The sequence below is a fragment of the Pieris rapae genome, chromosome 2 (assembly GCF_905147795.1).
Source record: "Pieris rapae chromosome 2, ilPieRapa1.1, whole genome shotgun sequence".
Classification (NCBI taxonomy): domain Eukaryota; kingdom Metazoa; phylum Arthropoda; class Insecta; order Lepidoptera; family Pieridae; genus Pieris; species Pieris rapae.
Window position 1 is genome coordinate 1,569,175 of NC_059510.1, and position 27,690 is coordinate 1,596,864.

At 32.0% G+C, this 27,690-nt stretch overlaps 1 protein-coding gene across 11 annotated transcripts in view; it reads left to right on the plus strand.

Annotated features, from left to right (window-relative positions):
* LOC110995596 overlaps positions 1-26,340 on the plus strand; it is an 85,834-nt gene extending 59,494 nt beyond the window's left edge. For 6 of the 11 annotated variants that reach the window (XM_022262837.2, XM_045633596.1, XM_045633601.1 and 3 more), the window contains 6 exons: positions 16,826-16,997; positions 19,111-19,137; positions 21,499-21,630; positions 22,755-22,874; positions 23,360-23,415; positions 24,979-26,340. In XM_022262837.2, coding sequence (XP_022118529.2) covers positions 16,826-16,997; positions 19,111-19,137; positions 21,499-21,630; positions 22,755-22,874; positions 23,360-23,415; positions 24,979-25,588 — 1,117 coding nt within the window. In that variant the 3' untranslated portion in view covers positions 25,589-26,340. The other 5 variants (XM_045633614.1, XM_045633623.1, XM_045633631.1 and 2 more) reach the window with 5 other exon arrangements.
* Positions 26,341-27,690: the final 1,350 nt, after the last annotated feature.

Consider the following 27,690-nt stretch of genomic DNA (forward strand, 5'->3'; position numbering starts at 1 on the left):
TGTTATTTAAGGGCTTCATTATACGGAATTTATGTTAAATTCCTTCGTATAATTAGTACCTTTTCTTCGAACACGTATCGTAAATACTTCCTTTAGGCAGATTCTTTTAATTGCCTATATAGTCTTGCCAACGAAACAGTTTGCTTTTCAAATTACGAAACGATTTTAACTGGTGAGACGTTTTTCTCATTCGAATTATTAGCATTGCACATAACATACGTAAAACACACGATTGCTTACACTGTATCCAAACCAGATGTTTTTTTTAATTGAAAAAGGTATTAACTGATATCTTTAACAAATTACACTGCACACGTGTCAGAGAAGCTTTTGTAGGTTGACATAATTAAAGTAAAAAATATTCTATAAGTGCAGAAATACTATCCGTGTCACTTAGACACAGCTCTGGTAATCCTTATTATGAAAAATCCAGGTGTGCTTACATGGTACCTCAAAACAATTTTATAGATCTTGTTAAAGAATTTATGCGATGATAGAAGATTAAACTGAATTTTAATAACGGTAATTTAATTACCATATATAATAATGTATCCTTTATTGCGTATAAATGGCAAAGAATCAGTACTTTAAGTTTATGACTTAATCACTCAAATAGACCAATTGACAGGGCGTTCTATTCGATTGACATTTGTCAACAGCAATGACACGCGACAAACGTCATATTAAATCCTTTGGACCAATCACAAATGCACGATTTCGTCTTGCGTGTTTCACTGAGCATATATCATACAAGCTAAAATGGTTAAAAACTTTTGTGATATCAGAAAGTGGGCGTTTATTTTGGATTTTTGTCTTAGCCTTGGCCTAGTGCGTGGGTTCTCTTATACGATTAGAATCCGATACTTTAGAAATCCTTGGCTCAATCCGTAAAAGTGTATTGCGTATATATAAATTATTTATACCTTCATCTTGATGTGGGCTTAATTATTTTTATAATGGTATCCCAATTACTGCTTATGAGAGTCTCGAAACTAACTAAAAAAAACTAAACTCAAAATACGCGGCGCTGCGGGTTTTGAGTTTTTCATAATATATGTCAGTCTGATTATAGTATAATCCAGTCTATGAGACCAAATTATTTAACACAAAATTGATAACTTCCTTCGGTTCTTTTAATCGGCTAAATATAGTTTAACAAATAATTAATTTCATTGCCTTATAACATAAAATAAAGATTAAATGTTGAATTATCACACAATTATTTATTTGAATACACACATCTTAAATACAAAATTCAAACTTAAAACAATCAAGGAACATCTAATTGTTAATGACCTGAACTATTTAAACTCATCAAAATCGGTCCACCCATTTATTGCATTACGGCTTTGTCGGGAAAGATTCGATCGTCTTGGTCGTGGCATTGTTAATTATAATATCGGCACGACAAGAGAATAAATATCTCGGAATCAATCATTATCAACCGATCAACTTCAAAAATTCTAATTGCCAAATTTTCAGTCATTCTTTACCATAGATAACATTACGTTCAGCTATCAGTTGCATTTTGTGTACATTTGTTTTTCTCCTGATTCTATCTAACCTACCTCCCCACGAATTTTAACCCAAATTAGTGCGGTCGTTCTTGAGTTATAACTTGTGTAACTAACACGACTTTCTTTCATAATTATACGTATATAGATAACAGCGAAAAGGTTTTATTCCAAAGGCATAAATAAATTATTATTTCTGGCACTGTTTGTGTCATTTATAGTTTCATATGTTACGCAAACACAATGTAATTCTTGCGCCAATCATTATTAACAGAAGCCGTAAACTATTCAATATAATATTAAACATAAACGTTCACGGCAAATCAAAGTTTCGATAAAAACAATTAGTTTCAAAATCTAATAGCGAAAGAGAAATTTCGAACCGCGTTTCAAGGCTTATTTTACGGTGATTCCGAAAGGTCCTTGCACCAAGCAGCTGGTTTACTAAAGAGTTTTTACACCACACGATTTATCGTATCGAATACATTGATGAGTTTTTCAAACCACGTGTATTGAGCACTTCGAAAATAAAAAAAGGTTTTATTCACTATGTTGTTATGTATTAAAATATGTTACGATATCAAATTAACGTTTATTATAATATTTCACTCAAATAATCATTAATAAAATAACATTTAGTTGATTTTTATAGGAATGCTTTGGTAAATTATTATAGAGATTGCTTGCCACACAAAAGTTTACTTTAACGACCAACAACATACCGTGGCTAACATTACAGTTTTTTAACGCGGCAAATCTATTAAATCCTTCAAGTTATCAGACACGACATCGTATAACGTAAAAAACGTTTAAGCTTGATGCGCATACGATAAACGATTGTTGATTGTTGAACCCGCAGTTGGAACTTAAAAGTTTTTATTTCAGTTTGCGAACTGACGCGCGCGCGATCGAACGTGCATCCACGATCGAACGGAAACTAGTGACAGTGCACGTGCTTACGTAAATATTGCATTTAATCGGATTAATCATTACTCCATTTAAGTTCAATGACTTAATAAGAATACTGAGTTATTCAACGGATATAAACTCTATTTGCAAATTTAACTACAGTTCTATAAGTAGTAAAAGATGGTAAACTTTTGCCTGTATACGATGTATTAGTGTTGGCGAAGAATGTTAGCAGCTGCAGGTACTAGATTGTAAACACGTGCAAACTTTACAATAGCGTTTTACAGATGCTCCCTTTGACCTTTTTAATTCATTCGCTTGAGTGATTCAACGGTTTGTGTACCTGCATTCCTACCCGCCAATTGCAAAGACGAAATCCTGGACCATTTATCTTTAATTCTTTATCATTTGAGACTCCCCTGCTGCCTAAATTATATGCCACAGATCTGCCTCATTGCATTCCTGATAGACAAATATTTTAAATAGATAATTATCACTCAATTGTTCTTTTTTTAAATATATTGTCATTAAAAGCCATCACTAAAGCCAACTTTAAGTCCCTTCGTGAAAGTCCTGTTGTCAAATTAAGGTCACCATGGCAACATTGAATTTCGTGTAAATCCTTTCTACATACTAAAGCACAAATCTGTTTTTAATGCAATGGTTAGTGAGTGAACTTTTTGTAGTCCAAGTTTTTTGTAGACGTAATTATCTTCGGTTAAGGCTTGTTAATTCTGTAATGTTGCAAGAGTTTCTTACTTTTTGAAGACCTATCATTTTGGCTAATACCGTATCGATTATCTCCGATCGGGAACTCATTAGATAGTCGAATTGAAATTAGTTTCGCGGTCATTGACTCCAAGTTTATGTGGGATCTTCAATATAATTCAGCGAGATGCGTCTTCGGCTGTGTTAACATAATTATAATGTTAATGATTCATGAGTTTAGAATAAAAATCGCGATATAGGTTATATATTATTATTATTAAGCCTCATTGCTTGAGACATTCGCCCATTTTTAAAAAAGATACACACTTAAAATTTCATACAATTTTTTTTAAAGGACCTCTGACAGAGTACAGACCTCCAGAAACTGGCTCTCTTCTCTAATTTGAGCACTTTTCTTCCAATCATCCCCACCAACCTCTTTCAGCTCGTCAACCCACCGAGCAAGAGGACCAGACTTTCTTTTCCCTGGTGGCCCTTTCCACCCGGAAAGATAAGAAATACGCATATGTGTCAATCATAAAACCAATATGATAAATTGAGTTTCATTAGATAATGCGATAAAACGATATTTAAATGTTAATGGAAAACAAACAAATTTTAAATACATACATATTTGTTTATCATTGAGATAAAGCAATATTTGTGATCTTTTCTTTTACTTACAAAACTGTATGATGCTAATCACATCTATTAAGTAGAATTATTTTTTAATATAAATGGTCGTGTCCACATGTTCTAGGGACGGCACCGCTTTTTTTTATATTTTCGTATGTAAGTTGATGTTGACATGTGTTTGTCCTAATTTTGTGGTCCAATAAAAAAATAAAAAAATAAATAAAAATAAATGTATATCAATTTACTCTTGATTTCTTCATAGTTTTTAGACACATTTGGTTGCCTCGCCTCTTAAAATCTCGTTTTAGTATATGAAAGTTTCTTATATATAACATGAGGTTTTGAAAGTACATTAATGAAAAGATCATCTAATGACCATTTTCTAACATCTAAAGAATTTCACTTTTTGGAATTGAATTCAGTTTTTAATCTCAAGTCGAAACAAACATTTCTCCGGGAATATTAATATATTTTAAAAAAGACGAAGTGTTGCAATGATAGCCCTTTTAGTAATAAGTAAATTATTAATTTGAATATATAATTAAAGTCTAAAGCCATTTAAACTTAGATAAATTATTATATTATTAGTGTAAGAGTTATGGCTTCAGCGTTCTACTCTCATACCTGAGATCGTTAGTGAATATGACTTGTACAAGATTTTCTTGTCTGTAACTTGAAACCTGGCAATTGTAGATTCAATATTTGGCTGATCTTGTAACAGGTACATCTCTCCATACTGAAATTAAAAGTTTACAAGTACGTTTTTTTTTAAATAATTACGCATTAGGTTTTCAAGAATTCAAGTTACTAGTATAATAATAATTAAGAAATGCATTGTGACATAGTTTGTAATATACATTTCATTACATTCGATTTATTTATCCAAGTTGTGCTGGTATTTGTTTTAGCTTATAAATATTTTGTAATTTATAACGTTTCTATTAATAATTGGAAATCATTTATAATTAATTTCTACTCTAGGGTTATGACACTTTAAAGACATTGATCGTTTTATGTGACGCTATGCTGAAATAACATAAATTGAATTAAAAAACATTTATATTTTTTTAAACCTCGTTCTATACGTGTAAAGTTCTGTAATAGGAAATACAGTATATAACGGAGCACTTATAAATAGGTCTGTCTAATGACTATTCATACACAGTTTTTGTGCAATAGTACTTCAACTGTACTGTTAGATAAATACATCGCTTTGATTGACATTATCGTGTTTCTTATCGGATCATAGTACGAAGTTAACAAAATACCAAATACATAAGTATATTTTTAATGAGGTGAAAATGCGCTTACGCAGGCCTTCGGACTTCAGAGCTTGACTTAGAGACTGTGAGGCTGAGTCTACACTCAAAGCCCTCTGCTAATCAGAGGGGTTGCGAGACCTCACCCACTAAAACACCTCAGTTTTTCACGAGCCAAGATGGACCCTCGGGGTTTGCTAGGCATTCTAGCCATGGGACCTGAGCTCAATTACTAGCTGCCCCACCAATGAACCACTTGCCATTCTACGGTCAACCCCAGTCAGCAGCCTCCATGTAATGCTGTAGTCCAGGCCTCCTCAGTTCTTAGCATAACCTCTATGTTCTATACCAGGTCATGACGCTCCCTTGTCCATATGACACATTCAGCGACAGTATGCTCCGCCGTGTCATTCAATTATGAAGTAACGCAGCGGTGGCACAACGGATGCACCTCCCTTTTAGGCACTTTATGCAGATACCGCCCCCAAAGCATTAAAGCTTCGAAAGTACCTGCGAAAGCCGAAACGTCCCGGCAACTTTAAATGAGTAGATCCATACTTTATTTAATCTTACATTGGTTTACGCAAGTACTTTAACTAGGTATCTGTCTCTGTAGTTTTAAATATAACTAGGTATCTGTCAATCAATCGTTGACTACGATTGCTGAAAACCTGAACTCGAGATTCGCAAATAATGCTGCGTTAAAATCAAATCTCAAACAATGTTAAATTAGTTGTCCGATCAATGGCCGAATATTTTATACGTTTCAAGGCAAGTCTGTTTTAGCATATGATAGATTCCTACGCATTGTAAATTATACGGATCAAATGTATAATAGGTATAACATAAGATAATTCAGATTTTTTATTAAGTTATTAATTGAACAAAACAGTTTTATCACGAAAGTTTTTAGTACATATAAATGGACATTACACAATGGAACTAAAATAGTAAAATAAATGATTTGTTAAATTCCTTTTGAGTGAAGTTCTCAAGTGAAGTGATATAAATGAATGCTGTCATGACAATGGAGAAGGGCGTGTTAGAAAAGGAGGCTCCTATGAAGGGAATCGTCGCCCAAGTGGTAACAATGCTCAATGGCCAGGCACAGAGGTATGTATAATGGCAATAGAACCCAAGTTATTATGGTTATAAGGTGTTTGTAATTACGAAGGAGAATTCGACGACAGACTTTCTTACGCCGTAGACGGACAAGCAAATAGACAACTAATCGATTCAAACGAGTATTTAGTACACTATTTACTTGACGAATTGCCAATTCATTGGCAACCAGTTGTTAAATGTTTGTCATGATTTTGCGTGGCAATCAATTGGTAATTTATTTTAAAACTTTTACATTATTAGTTATTAAAATGTATATATGACTATTTCCATAAAATATTTTCGTATAATTCATGATAATGTCCATTTCATTAATATATTTGGTTATAGTTTAATCAAAGAATATTCTAAATATAAATCTATTATATTATTTGGAGCTACCAAATACTATAATAACGTGCATTCAAAAATATATTCTTTTTTACTACCACTAATCCTACTGATCAGTAAATCAGTAACAATATTTTCAATTGGTCGTGTGCGTAATGATCATCATGAATTCGGGCGTTTAAAAAATTTAAGTAAATTAAGTATTGAGCGTAAATATACAATCATATGTCTGAAATTAATTTGAGCAAGGTGCCGCTGATTTAAATTAATAATATTTAAATATGATTTTGTTCTTCAAAGACAGTTTGCACTTATTAGCAAAGATTATTCAGTCTAAACTTAGGACTACGAATGACTCACATGTCAAAAGCCATTACGTTTTCAATATATTCTGCTGTCATTTTCATTGTTGGTACTAAAAATAACTATTTTTTAGCCCTTAGTTTCGACTCTAAATTACCTATAGTTTACGCTAAAATGAAAATGACACATTATGGCCTCGAATTACCCATGTCAAATTATCGTTTATAAAACTGCAAATAAGTGCAAAAACTGTAAAATGTTCATGGAATGTTTTCAGAAAAAAATCCAGTTTAAAAGTGGGTTATGCGTGTTCTTATAGGCTTAGCGTTGTACTTCTTGCTTTTATAAGGCTTCTCTTTAACTCGTGTATTCCAACGATTTATTGAATTCCGAATATTTACTTTTATGGTATCCACCTTCACTTAGGACTCATAATTATTGTCGTAATATTGGTTCGAAATTCTGGTAGGAACTCTTCAAAGTTTAAGTACACTTCAGGCAATCAGGCTTTGTAGTGACTTACATAATATGGTAAAGAGCTTTTTAACCAATTTTATTTGTCGATTGCTTATCTGTTCTCTGCGCAACAAATGAGATACTAAGTTGAATCTTTTAAAAAATGGACAGTTAATTAGATGGCGTAACAGTTATATTCCTATGTCATAAACATTTGGTGTATGTTCTGTTTACGATTAGTCGTAAACCTAAATCTTGTTATGTTTCCTAAATATATTTTTAGACGTTTAAAAGAAAACTAAAAACTAAACTTATGAAACTTTATAAATTTGTGTAAATTCAGTTTTCGTGCTATAAAAATATTTGTTCTCATCATTACGACTTGATTAGTGCGTTTTTATATTAAAATAAACGACCTATTGGGCTATCAACTAATTTGTGTTCATGATGATCTTCAATTTTATTCAACTTTATTGAAAATCTTTAAAAATTTGTTCAGTAACCGGCTTTAAACTCTTTAATATCTTAACCCGAAAATTATTTTTAAACACTCCTTTACATAACGTCCATTAAAATTGCTAGATGTCAAAAAGTCATTAGGTAACTTTTTATTTATATTGCTTGAAGAATCGGACATTCTTATCTAACCCGTTTTCAAATCTGTAAAACGATTGACTGGTCATCTCGGATTATATAATTGAACACGGCTTTTATATAATTTCTATTCCTAAAATCTAGCTGTTAGTTCTGTAATTGTAGTTGTTTCGAAGTCGCTGTTGTATCATTATTCCTATTTTTTATAGTTTCGGTTGTTAGTTTCTTCCCAGTTCTTGAGTACAGGACAGGGCGTACGCCCTTGCGAACTGGTAGTATTGTGTAAATTAACAATTAATTTAACTTCTTTTTTGATGTTCATAAGTGTACTTGTTTACTTATATGAAGGAAGATATTTTGAGTTTCTTTTTATTTATAAGTAATCTTACAGCTTAAAATGCACAATACATAAAAAATACTTCGATAATATACAAAGCCAAAACGAACTACATCGATAAACAATATGTATGAAACTGAAATAAAAGTAAGTACATTAATAGACAATAGAATAAAACTTAAATTTAACTTTAAAGAAACATTATTGAAAACTTAATATTTTAAAGAAAAAACTAAGTTCTCTTCAAATATTTCCTAACATCCTCTTTGATGAGGTGTAAAATATCAACATCCTCATAATTTGTGTCATTGTTAGATAAAAACCGAAACATTGGCGAATTATGCAGATAATCTTCATTTGTACATAGCACATGAAACAATTGTAAGTATCTTGTCGCATACGTTGAAGGGATTTTTAGATAAATTTATTTATTTTTTTATAGTGGAAAAATAAAGTATAACAAATATTTTATTATACTTTTTTCGCGCTTCTGACTACAGTTATATTGCTTACCTTTTGTAAACACATATGTGTTCTCATAAATAATTAAATGTTAAACATAATAATATTTGCGACGAAGAGTATAGACGAGAGGTGTTCAATAGTGAACAGTCCAAGTTTTATAGTAATAAATTAATAATAATAACATACGGGTTGGTTTTTTTATAAATTGCTTTTATATCCCAGAACGCAACTGACATTACGAATAACAATTTCATTTCCACAGATTTTTATTTTTAAAAATACTTGCACGTACTTATAACGCAAATTCCTATGTTCATACCGTCAGATGAAATGTTTCGGTCACGATTGCAGTAGTTTTTTGGTCGACTACGCCTTGAATCCATCTAAAGCTAAGTAACACTTGCCGTAGAATTTCGAATGGATTCAAGGTGCCTTCCATTCTTTCAAAGTTCGATCTTTTACCTGTTTTGCATACCTTTTTTCTGTAAAGCCTAGATTGTGCTTTAGAATGTATACCGTTATTGCATGATTTTCTTCGTACGTGTTTAGTTTAAAGTGTATAAACACTATGATATAAATATTAATAATGTAATTACCTTAAGGAACCATTCTAACAAAACTTGAGCCATTAAAGACAGTCATTACTCGTAATGCTAATTATATATCCTCTGAAATGTGTTCAAAACTACTCAGAAATGTTTTTGTGTATACTAAAATTACAAACGTACAACATTAATGCAGCATTTGAACGCATTTTTTAGAAATCCACAGTTTTGTTGATAAATTTTATTAGTTAGTCGCTTCCTCCAGTATTTTAAAGACTTGATATATTTTAAACGGTTGTTTCAATACACATTATATGGTTTAAGAAAACAATTTTTTACCGGATTAAAACTTTATATTATAATAAAATTATAATTATTTAACATAATTTTTAATTTTTCCGACGTTTACGCTGTTATCAACTCAGGGATAAAAAATACAGATAATATAACTTTTTCTACAGTTGTGATACTTTTTGATATTCAACACCTATTGTCTTCAGTCACCGTGACCACGCACGCGAAACGTAAAAAAAAATTAAAATTATGTTAAATAATTATAATTTTATAATAATATAAAGCTTCAATCCGGTAAAAAGTGTTTTCTTTAAATTTGTTAAAGCTATGTTAAAAAAAGACAATACTATGCAGATTACATGTGTGAGAATAATGTTACATTTTATGATCTCCTTTTTATAAACTTACTGGTGTAAATCTAGAAGAATTCAGTTGTTACCGTTTCTCGTGACTTATGGAAATATATACACGCACTGGAGTATGCACATACAAAAATATGAGCACACAAAGCTGTTGAATGGAACAAGTGACAATGTTACAGTTACTTTAACAATGGCATCTCCACGTTTCGCCTCGATGCGTGTAGACTTATCAGGTCTAGGCTGGTATTCAGTTGATATCTTGTCTTTTATTTACTACTTGAAAGGGAATCTCATTTCCCTGGTTTACAACTCATTATAATTACGTTAGTGTGATTGATAGCAAGCAATATTCTGATAATTTTACATTCTAAATATTATCTTTAAAATAATAATAGACGCCATGTACTCGTACATATAAAACCAAATCATAAGAACGTTTAGAAAATATTAAACATAATATGTACTGTAGTATTTTTGCGATGTGTGTATGAAAAAAAATTCTATGTTTATAGCTAAAACATTAATCTACATATAAAGCAAATGACACAGATAAGCCAATAATGTCTATGCGTTTGGCATAATTAAGTGAAATGTCTCGTTTTGGCATTATCCTTCTGTGAGTCAGCTGTGGTATGAGTATTGAGCGACTCCACGCATGCGCTCTAACTGTTCCAAGGTCCAATACCGGCATTCGGCCTTTCACAAAATAAACAAACCTCGGCTGGCAATGACCGACCGTTCCTCATGCTTTATAACCGCAAAACAATTTAACGTAACATTGCGAGTGATATTTTTGCAGGCGTTTAGTTTTTAAATTTGTATCATATTTTTTATATCAGTGAATATTCTGTATTGACTTTTAATATGTATACATTTATAATTAGTTAGTTCATATATTAATTAACTATAAATTTACAGCAGTGGTGGTAACTATAGTGTAATTGATCTAATGAGTGGTATAAGTATTACAAAGTTAAATGTACTTCAAAATATGAAAAAAAAAGATAAAATCGACTGTAAAAGAAATCACGTTGAATTCGTTCAGCGTGAATGGGTAGGGTCGCGAGATTGAGTGCGCTCAGTTGAGTGAATGCGTGCGCGCAGTGTAGTAGTTATGCGTGCCTCGTCCACCCCTGCATTAGGGGCGAGGAGACAGAAGACGGATTTGCACGTGGCTGAACCCTCAAGGTCCGCGAGTCCGGCCTCCAGTTTGCGAAGCCAACGCGCCAAACAATACAGGTTATTTTTTACATAGCTCTTTATTACTGTATTTTAAATTTGGTGTCAATGCACTATTATTATACAATATTGTGCTGAACAACTTATACTATTAATGTGCAAACACATGAATAAGTTTCTAAAAGTGTTTGATTGTATATCTATTACGATGTAGAAGTTATACTTCCGGTTATATAAAATCTATATTGTGAAACAAATCGAATTTTATCGAAATGATAAGATTATAGTAATCTAGTAGTACTGTTACTCGGATAAATGAGAAGGTCAAACTGTCGTAATACAATTAATTGGCTAAAAGTCAAGGCTTAACTACAATTTCATTGTTTTTGTTCTTTTGTTTATTGTTTACCAAAACGGACTCAATCAGTATTAGTATTTTTACGTTCTGTCTGACAGTTCGAACGCATTTTTATACAGTTTTGTAAAATAAATGGTTCTCGTTTTGAGAAAGGTAAAAATTGTCCTAGAAATTATACGAAGCCTGGTTTTCATGATTGAGTGAGCGTGTCGAGTTTAGAGAGAAGTGTCTACTTTTTATTTTTTCGTTAATAATTCAACTGTTGCATTGTTTTGTACGCGCTGTAGCCCAATGTCATAATCGGATGTGTTTTCCTTGCTCGAGTTAGGTTTGTGTTTAGAAATCAGTTAAATGTATTAATAACAAAATATGGTTGTGACAAAATTGATTTGTTGTGGGTTGCATTTCGTTTATGCTTAAAACTTATCGCGTTGTTTGTATAGAAGAAAATATTTTCCGCCATTAATTAAACATTCATATTATAGGCAACCACGACATCGTCTTCTTAGAATTACACAATGAATCATCTTAAACTAACTCAATTACTTTACTCAGTTACAGAACGCGCTATTTCGATAAAAATAACTTCCTTTAATAATTGAGACTCAATTACACCATTATTAAGTACATATTAAAAAAGATCTCACAGACATTTTTCCGATTAATCATTACGATAGTTAAAAGCACTAATTGTGCTATAATTGTTAAAGCGATAGTTTTCATAAGGCCAATAAATACGCAAACAGAAATGTTTAAAGCATTTTTATATAAAACTTACTTAATAAAATTATTTTCTACTAAAGTGCTTTTTGCTGACCCTTTTGGGCAATTATTGATGGCTGCCCGTTGACGTCCGCTAGCAGACTTTGTTCATGTTATATGGACTTCAATTCTGCTGCTGCTGCTACGATAGTCAGCTGATGGTTGCCCAGCCCAGATATGATGAGATGAGATGAATCGATCAAATTAAAGACTCATTGTTCCTAAAAGAGAGACGTTGACAGATGGAAACAGATACCGACTGAAGAGTCTTAGGTCAATGATCAAAAAGAGGCTACATAGCAAATACGTTCGTAGTGAGAGTTCACAGCGATATTGTGTATCTTATGCATAACTAAAGAATTTATGTCCAACACACATTATACAGTATTGACAATACTCTGAACCTACACACTAAAAACTTTAATTGTGTTGTTGGCGCCTGGTGATCCCACAGCCGGTGCTTCTTTAGTTGTAGTAGGTAGTGTTTTTTTTTGTTTTTTTTTTTATAGAACAGGGGGCAAACGTATAACAAAGTGTATAACAATACAGCGAGCAAATTCTGCCAGTATTATACTGCCACTGCAAACTTTTAAAAGTTGTTTTAATTTTATATTTTTATTGTTATTATTCATATGTATTTAATATAAAATATATATTTTAAAAAATCTACTTAATCGGCTTAGTACTGAAGAATGTATTAAATTTGCGAATAAATAAGTTCAAACCTCACATAAAATACAATCTACCTAAGATATTTCTTTGTCTAAAATTGTATTATATACAGGCACGATTTATTAATTGATTATCTATTTACGCTTTTTCAATTTTCACATTCATTGTTCTTGGAATGTGCGTTCATGCAGAAATGTGCGATTCTTTACATTGTTTGAAAACAGCTGACATTTTTTACGTGAATGCAAACTAAGACGGTTTTGTTTGAGTGTATACGGGTTTACAGTACTACAATCTTATTATTGACTTTATTAACAATTATTGTGTGTTCCTATCCTTATCCTATTAATATGAGACTTTCGTGTCACACCAACAATAAAAAACGTATGTTATAAAACGAAATATGTTTTTAATCAACAAAACTCAAAAAATACAGTCGTTTTCAAAAATAATGTCATGCTTAGGAAATTATTTTCATAGGCATCCGGAAAGTGGAATTCACCATCTTTGAACTCTTAAAAATAGATTTGATATTATTTCCAAATCTAAAAATATATAAAGCTATATATTACAAGTTTTAAAACTCATTTCGGATTATTTATTAGTGACTAGGGATCCTATTTGTTATTTTGAATTAACGTGCTTGCAAACACAAAAGCAAAATGTCCTTTTATGTGTTGATAATACACAAAAACAAATTTCAATCAAAACGGTCTGGGACGAAATTAAAGTCTGAGAAAGTATTTGAATTAAGCAGATTATTAACAAGCTATGACCTTTTTGTGTCACGTCACTGACGTTATTTTAGAAATTAATTTTCGATATATTTATGATTAATTTCAACAACAACAATAATTTTGCTGCATACAGATTACATCTAACAATACTTTTTAATGTCAAATAGGCTATATTACAGTTTATAAGTTTAATAACTAAAATATATTATTAAAAGGAGTCCCTTTAGGCAAGGTTCCGAAGATAAAGGTACTCCTTTTAATAATACATATATTTAAGTTATTACATTTTGAAGTTAGTTATTATATTAGAATTATTTACGTAATTAATACAAATATTATAAGTTTTAGGGTTACAAAGGCGTCAGAAAGGCACTTTAATTATTGTCAGAAGGCAATAGATAGAAATCATTCTATCTATTGCCTTCTGGCGTCTTATCTGTCTCTGTCTTAGTGAATTTGGCAATGTTGATTTCATATAATATATTATTATATATAAAAGTATGCCATGAAACAATCTTACACGTGGATTTGCATTTATTCGTTTAAAGGTATCCACGTATTTTTAATCTGTGAACTATTCAAAGACAAGATGAAGGTCGTATATATTCGAAGTTTAAAAAGTTCTCTCGTAATCTGTGTTCGAAACTTTTACGAAACTTTTTTATATGAATTTTGTAACAACCATATAAGCTTGTATAGTTTAATAACAATACACATGTACACGAACAAATACATTACGGCAGTACTTCGTTATTTACTTTATAAACAGAAAAAAATTGTTTATTCTATAAATAGAAGCCACAATACTATATTTCTTCAAAGGATACGTATATGTTGGTGCTACGTCTTGGTCAACAGGTATATGTTTTAGCCTACAACAGTTTATATATAGGTAAGAACATGATCCTTCTGTGCCTATTTTTGGACTCTTAGACATGCCAATCATCTCACCTTCCTTATACATACGAGCAAGGTAGATGTCTTTTTATATATAGGAAAATACAGCGAGGTAAGAACTACTCTTCAGTAGGAAGTAGGTTCGTATAATTTTATGTAACGAAATTAATATATGGATTAGATTATATCTAGCTTATTAATTTTAATTTTGCTAATTAGTTTTGCGTTGACACACCTAATAAAACTAATTTTCCTAAAACTAATAGGTGTGTTTCGCTATAACGTTAATCTTTTTTATATTTTAACATTTCCATATTCAGAATTTACAAATTGAGTAAATATTAATAAATAATTATTATAAACATATATTCACATTTTTATAAAGATTTTTTTAAAAAGTAACCAATATATGAATTTAATAAAATGTTTTATTTAAATGGGGACGTTCATAATTCTTATATCTTATCGTATAGTTATATTTGATAAGACAATTTAGGACGTGTGACTATTACCTAGTGTGTTTATATACAGCAATCCATTTAATGGCATATGTATTATCCACATAAGAAGGACATTTCTTAATATATTTCCGTGATCTGTCTTATGTAGACACATATATTGGTTCACCGGGAATACCCAGATAGGGATCTAGGATAAGGGGCGTTCCGAAAGGGCAACGTCATCCATGTAAATACCAGCATTACCTTGACGTCCGTCGTTCTACTACAGAGCGTTTCTTGAGGCAATTTCTGCCGCGCACCATCACTAAGCCCATTTCCGAACCAATTCGACTTAGGGTCCTTCAAGAAAAGAGGGTATCAATTCTTAATAGGCCGGCAGCGCGGTTGCCACCCTTCTGGCAGTGCAAGTGCGGGCGGCGGTCAGGTCTGCCTTCTGTAACATCAAAGAAAATCTATCAGCAACGAGATTTATAGCTTAGTCAGAATGTCGTGTGTACGTCAAAAATGTTTTGGGTTTTGACATTCAAGTCGGTCCCTACAGTATGTACCTACAAGAAGTACTGGCAGCTACCTCACACAAAGAATTAGTCTAGCTATACAAAGGGGGAACGCTGCCAGTATTTTCGGAAACTTGCCTAAAGGGACTCCTTTTAATAATATATTTTAATTATTAAATTTTTAACGTTAGTTATTAGGTGTATTAGAATTACTATATGTACAAGAAGTAAAGTTATTTTAAGTATTTGTATTTGTTTAAGGTCGATCTCGAACGGAATGTAAGGGTCAGATGTGTAAGTTTCAAGGCATCAAATTCCTTGCCAGTAAATATTTTTAAATAATTACATGGATTTACTTCAGGCTTTAACTAGTTTTTTTAAATAAAAAAAAAGTGAACGGTTAGTTTCTCTTTTAAAATGATTGTATAAAAACGATAATGTGGTGTTAATGTTCCAATACATTGGACATTATAAATGTATCTATTGTAATACGATTCCATCGAATCTCATTACATATATGACAAAGTGTAACCGAGTATTTACTGGAAAGTTAATCTGAGTTCTATAAACTTTACAGCGTTTAGATTTCATTGAAATTATTGGTATAATACAGAAATTATTTTTCACAATTATATACTAATTTTGACTGGGAAGTCAAAATACATGTTTTTTTATGTAATCAGTTTATGGCAATTAATTATTTAGAATAATAGTTTAAAAAATAAAAATATTTTATCCAAATTTATACAGTCACACTTAAACGATGCGAAGAGGAACTATGGCGTATCATTGTGCTAAAAAATATATGTGCAGGAGAAAATAAAAAATTATAAGTTTGTAAATGTCAATTCTTCATTAATGTTAATTATGCCCCAGTTTAAGAGTTGAGCATGGGGTATTTATTTATTTATTAAGTCTACAACATCATACATATTACTAAATCTACTGATAATTTTATAAAATCTTATATCTAATATGTATGACAATACATGTAAACAGTTATGCTAAAAAAAAAACAAAACTAAAAACATAAACAAGATAAGATAATTATACAATAAAATTAAATTAAATTACAAAGAAGGTTGGAACTTAAAATAGAGAAAAAGAAAAATCATCAGCAAAACAGCGAATTACGTGCGTAGCTATTTAGCGTACCTACGGGTTTGAGAAAGGCACCCAACAATGCTTTTTCTAAAACCGATCAGCCCACTACCGAATATATCCAGATCCGGATTAGCTGTGTTCAATCCGTTATAGTTGTGAAGAATTTGTAGTAGACATATTTCTGCCTTATACATTTTAAATTCAGACGCCTAAAACAGTACTACGCTAATCAGCCACGTCAACAAATTCCATATTAAGGCTTAAAAAATTATTTTACAATAAGCAGTAAAACTACGTATATACGTATATACGTACCAATTCCAGGGCCAGTCTACCAGTCAGAAGCGCGCGTCTTCTCCAACGCTCACGAACGCAAACACCATCAGATGGCGCCAGCGATGGCAGCACTTCACCAGCACCAGCGCCATCAACGCTTCTTCAAGACGTCGTCGACATCAAGACACTGCTTCTGCAGCTCAAACGGGTCTTACAGGAGGTCAGTATCTGAAAGTTTAAAATGGTTCGTTGCCATGGTTACGGTTTTTTTTTTTTTTGTACTAGTTGCGCATGAGACGTTTCCTAGTTTGTATTTTTACAAGTTTTATTTAGTTTTTCTTAAAAAATTAATAATAGGAATGAAATATAGTGCGAGACGATTACTACCGTAATGTATAGAAGCTTATTAGTAAGTAAAGAATGCGTTGCCATTGCAACGTTTTTTTTATACGACTGCATGAATAAATTTTTTTATTAATTTTTCTAATGCATTGTGTTTTATGTAAATTAATTGCTGTTCTTCTTTATTCTTTAAAACTAACGGTCCATAAGCAAACTTTTATTGGAAAACTACAAAACATAGAACGTAATAAATAATGGCCTTAGAAAGTCCACATAAAGGTAATAATAACCTAATTAATAGCAATGCGCATAGTAACGATGCTAATGAATTGTTTGTATCACGCGCTTGATCAAATATGAATTTAATTTTGTTAAAAGGTAACCGAGGGCAGAGTAACAAAACATTACTAGTTATTGTAAACTAAAAATCAATTATAATAATCTTATTGTTACATGAAAATCAATAGAGAATAGCGCAGTTATAATAATAAATAATAGAAACATAAAGAATCCACAGTCGAGGAATTTTACGTAAGATTGTATATTTATACCCAGAACCAATCTTGCTATAAGACACCAAATTCGTAAAAATCTTTACTAATATATTTGCTAAGTATTATCTTCCATTTAGGTGATATTATGTAAAACTTAAAATAACACAAGTAAATAAACTTTTCTGATATAATTTCCATTTCATCAAGAATCAATGATTGTGTTACTTCGAAACATGTATGACTTCGAAACATGTATGACACATTGATTTTGTAAGTTTTTGAATGTAAAATTATGTTTTAAAAGTGGTATTTATTTATTAATCACATATTATATCTACAGTATACATACAGCTACAAGCTATATTTTCTAAATTACATGACAATTATGGCAATATTACAAAAAATAAACGAGTAAAAATATTACTTTTCAATTTTAGCTTTTACAAGTAATTTGAGTTTATAATATTGTTCTTAATACAGGTATGAATACTATAGTTGTATAAAAAGCTCATTATAAATAACTATGAGAAAATGAGCTTTATAATCGAGTTCCTAAGCATTGTGTTGCGGTTACAAAGATGACCGACTCGATAAACTATGCTCTACCGTTGTTTGTTATCTTACTTAGATATACAAAGCATTTACGTTGAAAGAGACTTTACTAATTATCTAATTATTTCCCGGTTTTTAAACGCGACCTTTTTGTTTCGTCAATTTAACTTAATGACAAAACTATCAAGTAACGCAATGGTTGTAGCTATGTCGCGAGTTCATTAAGAAAACAGATGAAATGTTTGTAATTAATAAATATAACAATTCTGATAAATGCAAACACTCATTACTGCTAACTTATATTAGTTTTGACAAACATGAGTTATACTGAACTCTAACGCTTAAACCCAATAACCTATCTCAATCCACTTTTGGCCATCTGAGAATAGACATTTTAATCCAAATATTAATAAAAGTGTGCCAATAACCAATCGACGGATTGTAATAGCCACCTGTCGATACAAGCTATCCATGGTAGGTTGGATCGGTGTATGTGGATAGACCTTTGTATGAAAATGACAGTTCAACTCTGCCAATATCTTATCTTAAGATTTGAACTTACATCAGTTTTTAAAATAATTAAAAGGCTATTTGATATGTTTTAAACATAGACATGTATATTTCAATATTATTTGTACGGTTCTATTTACTTTAATTGGTGTATACTGATTATCAAATATGTGTAAAAAGCGAAGAGATTGCATTCTATCCGTCGTCAAAAATGGATTGTCTTCGTAGAGTTTTGGGATGCATAGGAGATCGATCTACAGTCACGGTCTGAACACAGATTCAGTCTGAATGTGAATTAATTATTGGTTCTTAAAACTCAAGAGCAACTTGTAATTAATGTGACCGTTAGTGCAGTTAATGTTGCTTGTTCGCACATGATTTTCGTGTCGTAATTTTTATGTTTTGGTTGCATCGTTTCGCTGCACGCAAATCCAGCCGGGGGAGGAGCATCATACGATGAGTGTAAGTATTTGCTTGTGTGGGGAATTTGATTGCACGAACTTATGTTATTGTAAACGCATTTCATTCTGTACATGGGTAACAGTCAGAAGATAAACCACTTATATGATAAATAAATTAAACGTAACTTATAGATAAATTAAACGTAAATTAATTAATAGGGCTTTTTTAAATTAGACGAATAATTAAACGATCCTAATCCTTGGGATTGATTTGCTCTAATTCAAACAATTTGTGTTAAAAACTTGGAGATTGAAAAGAGTGGCAGAAGATTTCTTGCCAGTTCTTCTTCTCTACGGCCTTGACTTGCGAACTGGTAGTAAATGTTAATTTAGAAATGATTTAAGTTCCTTACGTTCATAAGTGCACTTGTTTATTATGAATAAGGTTATCTTGAATTAGACTTTGGCATACACTTATTATAGCTACTACATATATGATATTTTTAATATCCCAGCTCTTTTGGAACCCTCGCTAACATAGATAAATAGAACCTTTTCTATAGTAATTTTTTTGTTTATTCATATATATCTAATCGTTATAAGTAGGCAACCTTAAGACTTGTCCAGATAACTGGAAGCACAAATTAGGAAGTGGAATGAAATGTGTTTAGAAAACTAGAAACTACCGCTACAGCTTTTTAATTTTATGCTACGGATGCTAACATAGTGTTTGGTAATGTATACACGTAGATTTCTAATACTTTTTCATAACAATAATGAAGATTTTACTAACTCCGTATATTTAACCATCAGTTTTTGTAACGCGATCCCAATATTGTACTACATATCGAAAAGAGCCAAAACGTCGGGTCCCATTGCAAGTTATTAACGTAATACGCCTTTATATATCTACATCTAATTGGCCAAAAAGAATATACAGTCAAAACCGTTTACGACGACATCAAAGGTCCCGGCTGAATTCAAACAACAAAAAACCACTCACACGACAAACCAACGTTTGCCAAAAGTAAGCAGCTGTTGTCGTGACCGCTATTTTGTTTTAAATTATTAATCACTAGCTTTCGATTAGACAGATAGTTAAACGTTTTCGACGGTGTTTTTTTTTTAATCAAAATACTAGTGACTTGATTGAATATCGATCTTTAATTAACTGTCTAGAGATTTAATTTACTGTCTGATTTTACTGTATATATATGATCTGATGATGATCTATAATATAGTAAAGAGGACGAGAAGAGATCATATATATTATATATGATCTCTCCTCGTCCTTAATATTGTAAACCAGGCTTATACTATGTTTATGAATATGACTTAGCTTCAAAGTTAACACTTAGCGGTATCATTGTTTACTTATTTGTTTTGTACTTTAAATTTATTTAAACACAAGGCCCAAAAGGGTTTTTGTTGAACGTATAAAAAACATTTTTCACCCTTCACATTTTTTCTCAGTCTCTTCACATGTTTTGAGACAGTACTTACACCAAGAGTACTACAAGACAAGTTGCGAGCGATGAATGTTATCAAATAATTAGTGACTATTTTTCATAGTAAACTATGATTCATTGAAGGAATTAAAAACTTTAATATGTATTTAACAATATTACAGTTAATAAAACTTTATGAAACCGTATTGCGTTCAAAAGCGTTTTAAACTTAAAAGACAAAGCAGACATATTTCTGCGTCTGATTTATTATATTATAGTAGATTATACGACTCGAATCCAATGAAATCTTTTATAAACTTTCACTAATAAAATCAATTATTTTCTTGATTTCTACCAAGCCAAAAACAATTATTGATTTCTATAAAAAGTTCGTCCGAATTTAGCCACGGAAGCAACCATAACTGTTCTAGTAAATTAGAAAATTTTCTCTCACAATTAACAAAATTATTAGGAGCAGTTAGCAAAGATTAAAGAAATTAACAACAAAACATCTGAGATATTTAGAAAATACGAAAATATTTAACATTACAACGTAATATCACCATCTAATTTCAAAATTAATTTTGAAGAGGTGCTGAAATGTATCATGTATTTAAAGAATGCTTTTACTTCTAGATGCTTCTAAAAATACATAATTATTTGTCTATGTAATATATATTAACGACTGGAAATCATAGGTCAGTCAATATATTAATGCTGAAATTTTTCAACATCGTAACATACAACATGACACGATATGTAACATTATCCACGCTTTGTATTAGTATTTGTATAAGCCCTTATTATTGTAATTTGCCGTTTGGTGTTAAATATTACGCAGCTTAATTCGTACTGTAAATGGTTTGCTTCATGCTTTTGCTGTAAAATAAACGTGAATTGCTATCTGCTCCGGAAGTTAATACAGCACGAGTTGTCATTCGATACTAAAGTAATACGACGCGTGTGTGTTTCAGAGCGAAACTCTCGACCCGTTGCTGGCGGCGTGCGCGGAGAGCCCCGCGCGCGCCAACGGGCGCCGCCCCCCCGCCTCGCCGCTACACCCCGACGCCTGCGCAGAGATGCGGCGACAGATCGTCTATCTGCAGGTGTGTAGTTTTACTATAATTTTCATTCAAAGCTCTTATAAAAAATACTTTACTAAAACTGAAACTTCCACAGGTTGAACCATAATCAGAAAAAACAATCATGTTATTGCATTAAATGTATCAAACTTATAGGAATGCATTAGTGCCTTTCATGTGAACAACGATTCTTACATACCAAAAATTATATTACAGACAATTTAAATTTCAAATATCAAATAAGTAAGACATGCATTTAAAGAAAATATTTTTTACCGGATTGATATCAGGGATCCAATAATATCCATATAAAATCTTGCCTTTCGTGTGAACAACGATTCTTACATACCAAAAATTATATTACAGACAATTTAAATTTAAAATATCAAATAAGTAAGACATGCATTTAAAGAAAATATTTTTTACCGGATTGATATCAGGGATCCAATAATATCCATATAAAATCTTGCCTTTCGTGTGAACAACGATTCTTACATACCAAAAATTATATTACAGACAATTTAAATTTAAAATATCAAATAAGTAAGACATGCATTTAAAGAAAATATTTTTTACCGGATTGATATCAGGGATCCAATAATATCCATATAAAATCTTGCCTTTCGTGTGAACAACGATTCTTACATACCAAAAATTATATTACAGACAATTTAAATTTAAAATATCAAATAAGTAAGACATGCATTTAAAGAAAATATTTTTTACCGGATTGATACCAGGGATCCAATAATATCCATATAAAATCTCAAAACAAACAATACGACAAATGCAACAATGACGGTGTCAGCTACATCACTGATACTTTTTTACATTCAACACCTTTTGTCTTCAGTCACCGTGACCACGCACGCTGTAAAGCACGCGAAACGTCGGAATACTTTTTAATTATGTTAAATAATTATAAGTTTAATAATACATAGCTTCAATCCGGTAAAAAGTGTTTTCTTCAAAACGGATAAGAAGACTCAGTTCTTCTGTTTAAACACTAGCTTAATATTAGTTTTAACAAGATGCTTGTAATGCCATATGCTCCACATGACGCGAACTGGGTCATAAGATAGATACATTTGCCTCTATCATCAGTAGACATGGAGAAATAGCGCGCTTACATTGCACAAAATTTGCAGAGTCAGTTAGAGGAGCGTGACCGCCTGGTTCGCGTGTTGCAGCAGCAGATGCTGCGGATGGCTGAGAGCCATGACGCACGGCCAGACGACACGTGCAATGTTGCTACGCAGACTGACAGGGTAAGGCAGGAAAATATAGAATAAAAGGCAAAAATACACACGCATTTTCATTTCCATTTTCACTGTCTATAATAATAATATTTTATTGCAAGAATATGTTACAAAATGTTAATGTTTTTGATGTTATACTTCTTTTGGTGCGTTAGGGAAAAATGATGAGAGTAAATTTTAACGATGCGCGCACACCGTCACAAGAAACCGACACCCTAAAAACTTTAGGGTGTAAACTAAAATGACCACTGTAGCTAACCAGCTATAGTGATCATTTTAGTTTCTTCTATCGTTAGTGTTGAGATTTTTATCTTGTTACTTCTATTGCGTGTACATATTTAATAATAAATTTTTGTTTAATATGTTTTATCTCTTCGTGTATGTTATGTTTGCCTAAAAGTGTCCATTCAACATTGTATTTTCTTTACATTGCTAATGTATCAGTGTGCCGAGCGTTAGCAAGATTTGTATATAAATGAAATTTTGAATTTCAGTTGCGGCCCCCAATGAGTACGACGCTAACCAGTTCTGAAAATTCCGGATTAGTGAGGTAATTGTTTGTATTTAATAACATAACCTATATTCACTTTCAACACTTATTTTCCCAATATCAAAGCGAAATCTTCAAATTCATTCACGATATCGTATTTATATATCTTACAGCACTTATTTGTTTTAGGTTGATTACAACGTTACACTCATTAAAATCTCAATTGGATAGTTATTTCTCATCCATCTCTCTATTTATTCCGACCATCCCATCTTTACACCTCTCGCCCTTCACGGCGAATTTATATCAAACGACCAAAGCTACTTTATCGACGACTTATGAACTGGTCGGTGTCGGTAAATCCAAATGGATCATAACATTTAGGGAATACATGAATAAAAAAATTATGTTCTCAAATATCTGCAAAATCACCCTGACCATGACGCCGTATTTTACTGGTGTCTTCATTTGATAATTTTGCTGTTCTATTAAATTATGTACCTATAAGTTTATTTATTTAATGACTTTTTAGTTTAGCAAACGTGAAAGTAAGAGGTGCTTGATCTTTAATTATTGATTTCACATTAAACGCTCAATTAGTTTCACAATCCATCTCGCCATCTACAATCACGTCAAGTCTTAGTTTAAATCTGTCATTTTTCTCACATGCTGCTTTAATCTCTTTGGGATGTATTCGAAATGATGTGTAACGACAGTTTCCACTTGGGCGGTGCGAGGGTTCGGCCGTCAGATCAGGTAGAATGGTTGGACTGCTTGCTTGCTGTGTGCCTGTTGTGCTCGATCAATGTTTTTTGCTTGTTGCATCTGTTTTACAGGAGCTCCGATAACTTTTACGATGTCGATTGTTGCAACAAAGTTTTTAAATAGGCCTTTTATATCCTCCACTCTTATTGTACTGCTGCCTTTTTGTAACTGGGAGGACAATACTGGCCAAAGCCACCTCAGACTGAAACTTTTGATTGTTTTATAAAGGATTTTACATAACAGTCCAGAGTACACAAGTGCCTTGATTTTAGCGTTTCATCTGTTATAATACAACGTTTTGAGCAGTTTTTATTTTTGTATAATGCTTTTAGTTTATATACTTGTTGCACAAGATAGTAAAGGTGTCTCAATCGATCAATTATTTGTTTCAATTTCGTCTATATAAAAGTCACTAGTATAGTTAGTAATACTCAAATTCTTGAAACAGATATGCTTTCTTGCTAAATGTTCTGTGATTAAATGCCTCCAATTCAAAAGACTGAATTTAGTTTTTCGTGTTTGGGTTGAACTTTTTTGTCATTGACATTTAATTGTGACTTGATTATGAAACTGTTTTCTGTGTTACACGCTGCCTCGTCAGAATTTAAAGGTGAGGTTTGTTCAGTGTGTTTTTGACGTCTTGTAGTATTGTGAATGAATGAACCTTCCACTTTAATGCCTAAACCCTGTTGATAAATTTAATCACTGCTTATTTGTGCATTACATATTGTCTATGTTTCATCACAAATATAAAAACTACAAATTCAAAGCAATTATTGGCTCGTATTATGTCATTTATAGATGTAAAACTTCTAAATAGATGCAGGTTGTCATTAACATGAATTTAACTGATTGCAGTTGGAATGAACAAGGGAACGGGAGAAAGCTGCCGTCTTATAGTGAAGCACAAAAGACAAAGAGACCTGTTACCAACGGGGTAGTGAAATGTCAGTGCGGTGCGAGAAAAGTGAACGGACTTGACGACACACAGACAGACAGACTTGACACGGTACACTTAAAACCTAACAGCCGCGTCGGTACCAAATACCTCCAAGCCGTGACCAACACGGAGAACAGACGGTACATCAAAAGGGACTCATCTCTCAACGAAAAGTCCGACCGTAAAAACCTATACACGAACAGATCTAGGTCCATAGAAAATTTCCAAAATCAAAACTTTTCCACAGTTGAACTAAAACCGACGGTGATCGAAGAGACGGGTATCAAACATCACACGTCATATAGCGATCTCTATAACGGCAGAATTAGTAGTAGGGAAAGCGTTAACAGACACAGTCCAAGTCTCAACGGTCAATCCACAGACACGGACTACAGCTCCGATGGTGGATACAAGTCTCTTCCTTCATCCATTAACTACGGTTCCCCTAAAAAAGTTAGCGGCATACCCAGGAGATCGCTCGAACAAAAGTTTATATCGACAAAGCAGGTTAGAGCCAGCGCCGTTTGATTCGCTTCCTGTCAATTTTTTGCAGCTTTTTGTTTGACTGTTGAAATGGCAGTTGTCACTGTCAGTTTTGGTACATTGAAATTAAAGATACGGTATTTTGACAATAAATGTGTTTCTGTCAATTTTAAATTTGAAACTATGAATTTTGTTTTGGTTAACTTTCTGGAAAAGTTTGAGCAGTGGCAACTCAGGGAATGCATATCAAGGGTCGCTGTCACAATTAAGTGCTCATGCGCATTTACAATTCCTCGCGACGCTAATATTAGTTACTTGGATGCCAAATACTTTAATCTGCTTATGCAATTATCGGGGTTATTTTAAAAATTTGTTTCTACAAAACCGTAGACCAGAAATATTAGTATTATTACAAAGTTTGGTAAGTTGCGAAAATGATTACTGTAATCTGTGACGGTACCTGACACGTCCTCTGATCAATAGCTTTAATGACATTTGACGTTAAATTTAGTTACGTTGATGATGTTTAAAACTAATCAAGACTAAATTAATGCAACTAAATTAATGAATCAATAGTTTATGTAAAAAAATATTTCAATTAAAATAACACAAGATCCGGATTTTTAAAATAACCCAAATGACATGAAATGCGTTGTTTCAAGCAATTTTATCATTGACACCTGTATATTATAGGATAGTACTGGAAACTATTTTTCGTAGTTATTAATTTATGCGATAGATATCATCTTAGATTTTCTATGATAGACAAAGTAGATAATAAAGCTATGTGATAAGAGTGGCTGTATTTTTCTGTATCCCTTGTATGAAGTTATTTTTAGTTATCAGGTATCAAAGGGGCTGAGTTTTGTTAAATCAATAACTGCCTTATTTTTGTTGCAAATGTCCATAGACAAGATATTTATTTAAATATCAAGAATTTCTTGAGCCTCTCTGATTTTAAAACTATATTGCAATCTTGCCTTCACACAGACGCAAACATATTACATTATTTAACGTTTTGACGTTTAAATTGACGTTTCGAGATTCTCAGATGTCACTGACAGATTGCCATATCAGGTGACAGGTTTGAAATGTCAAATGTCAAGTTAATGTAAGTTGCGTTTCGTTAAAGTTTTAAAGGCAATCTAAACTCGAAATATGTATTATCTCAATGAATTTGTTTTTTTGTGAGTCACATGAGTATTTTACAATTATTTATATAACTGAGTCATATATTCTAATACATATGCTGTTTATGTATAAACATACATATGTTCGATATATATATACAGATATTTGCGGCACGATTGCCACATTATTAAGTTATGTATGCATGTATAAATTTACAAAATTTATGAACTAATTAGATATTGCCTCAATTTGTTTATCGTTTCTAAATACATCCTAAAACCTATTGATACCTAATGTATACCTATGTACAAGCTCCGTTTATTAATTGCTCTCAGATAGCTTTAGTGAAATTATATAACATTTAATTTAAATATCAAATTGTTTCAATAAATAACTTTAATTTTGTATGTATTTTTTTCTCACCTATCCAACCCTTTATTTGCATAGAATGATTTAAATAAATAAATCAGTGGCGCTACAACCTCTTAGGTTTTGGCGTCAGAATTTGAATCTGTTTCATGATCAGTTTTTAAATCTAATAGGCAAGTAGGTGACCAGCCTCCAGTGCTTGACACACGTCGTCGACTTTTTGGGTCTAAGACACGTCAGAAAGTGTTAAGGAATAATTAATAACGGGACAGTAACGTCAATCAGCACTGATCTAAAAAAAATATAACTCAAAATGAACGAGAAATATCGAAAACTAAAATAAATTGTAAAAGTTTGGTCCGTGTCAGTTTCCTTTAATTCTGACATTTCCTGTCTATGTAGCGATAATTATTTTTTCAACGTAAGAAGCCACAGTTCGGGTCACCGGTATTATCTACCAGGCACCAATTTAAATCTTCAATAAGCCCTTGTGTCGTTGAATACTCTACTAACAACATAGAATTCGGAGTAGATTCGTAAATTTGTATCGTTTATTATTTTCTCGCCGCTCTGCGATCCCGGCAGTTTTTGTGTCCATGGGAGATGAGACGGGGCTAACAAGTAAATTATATATAACAGGTGATGAT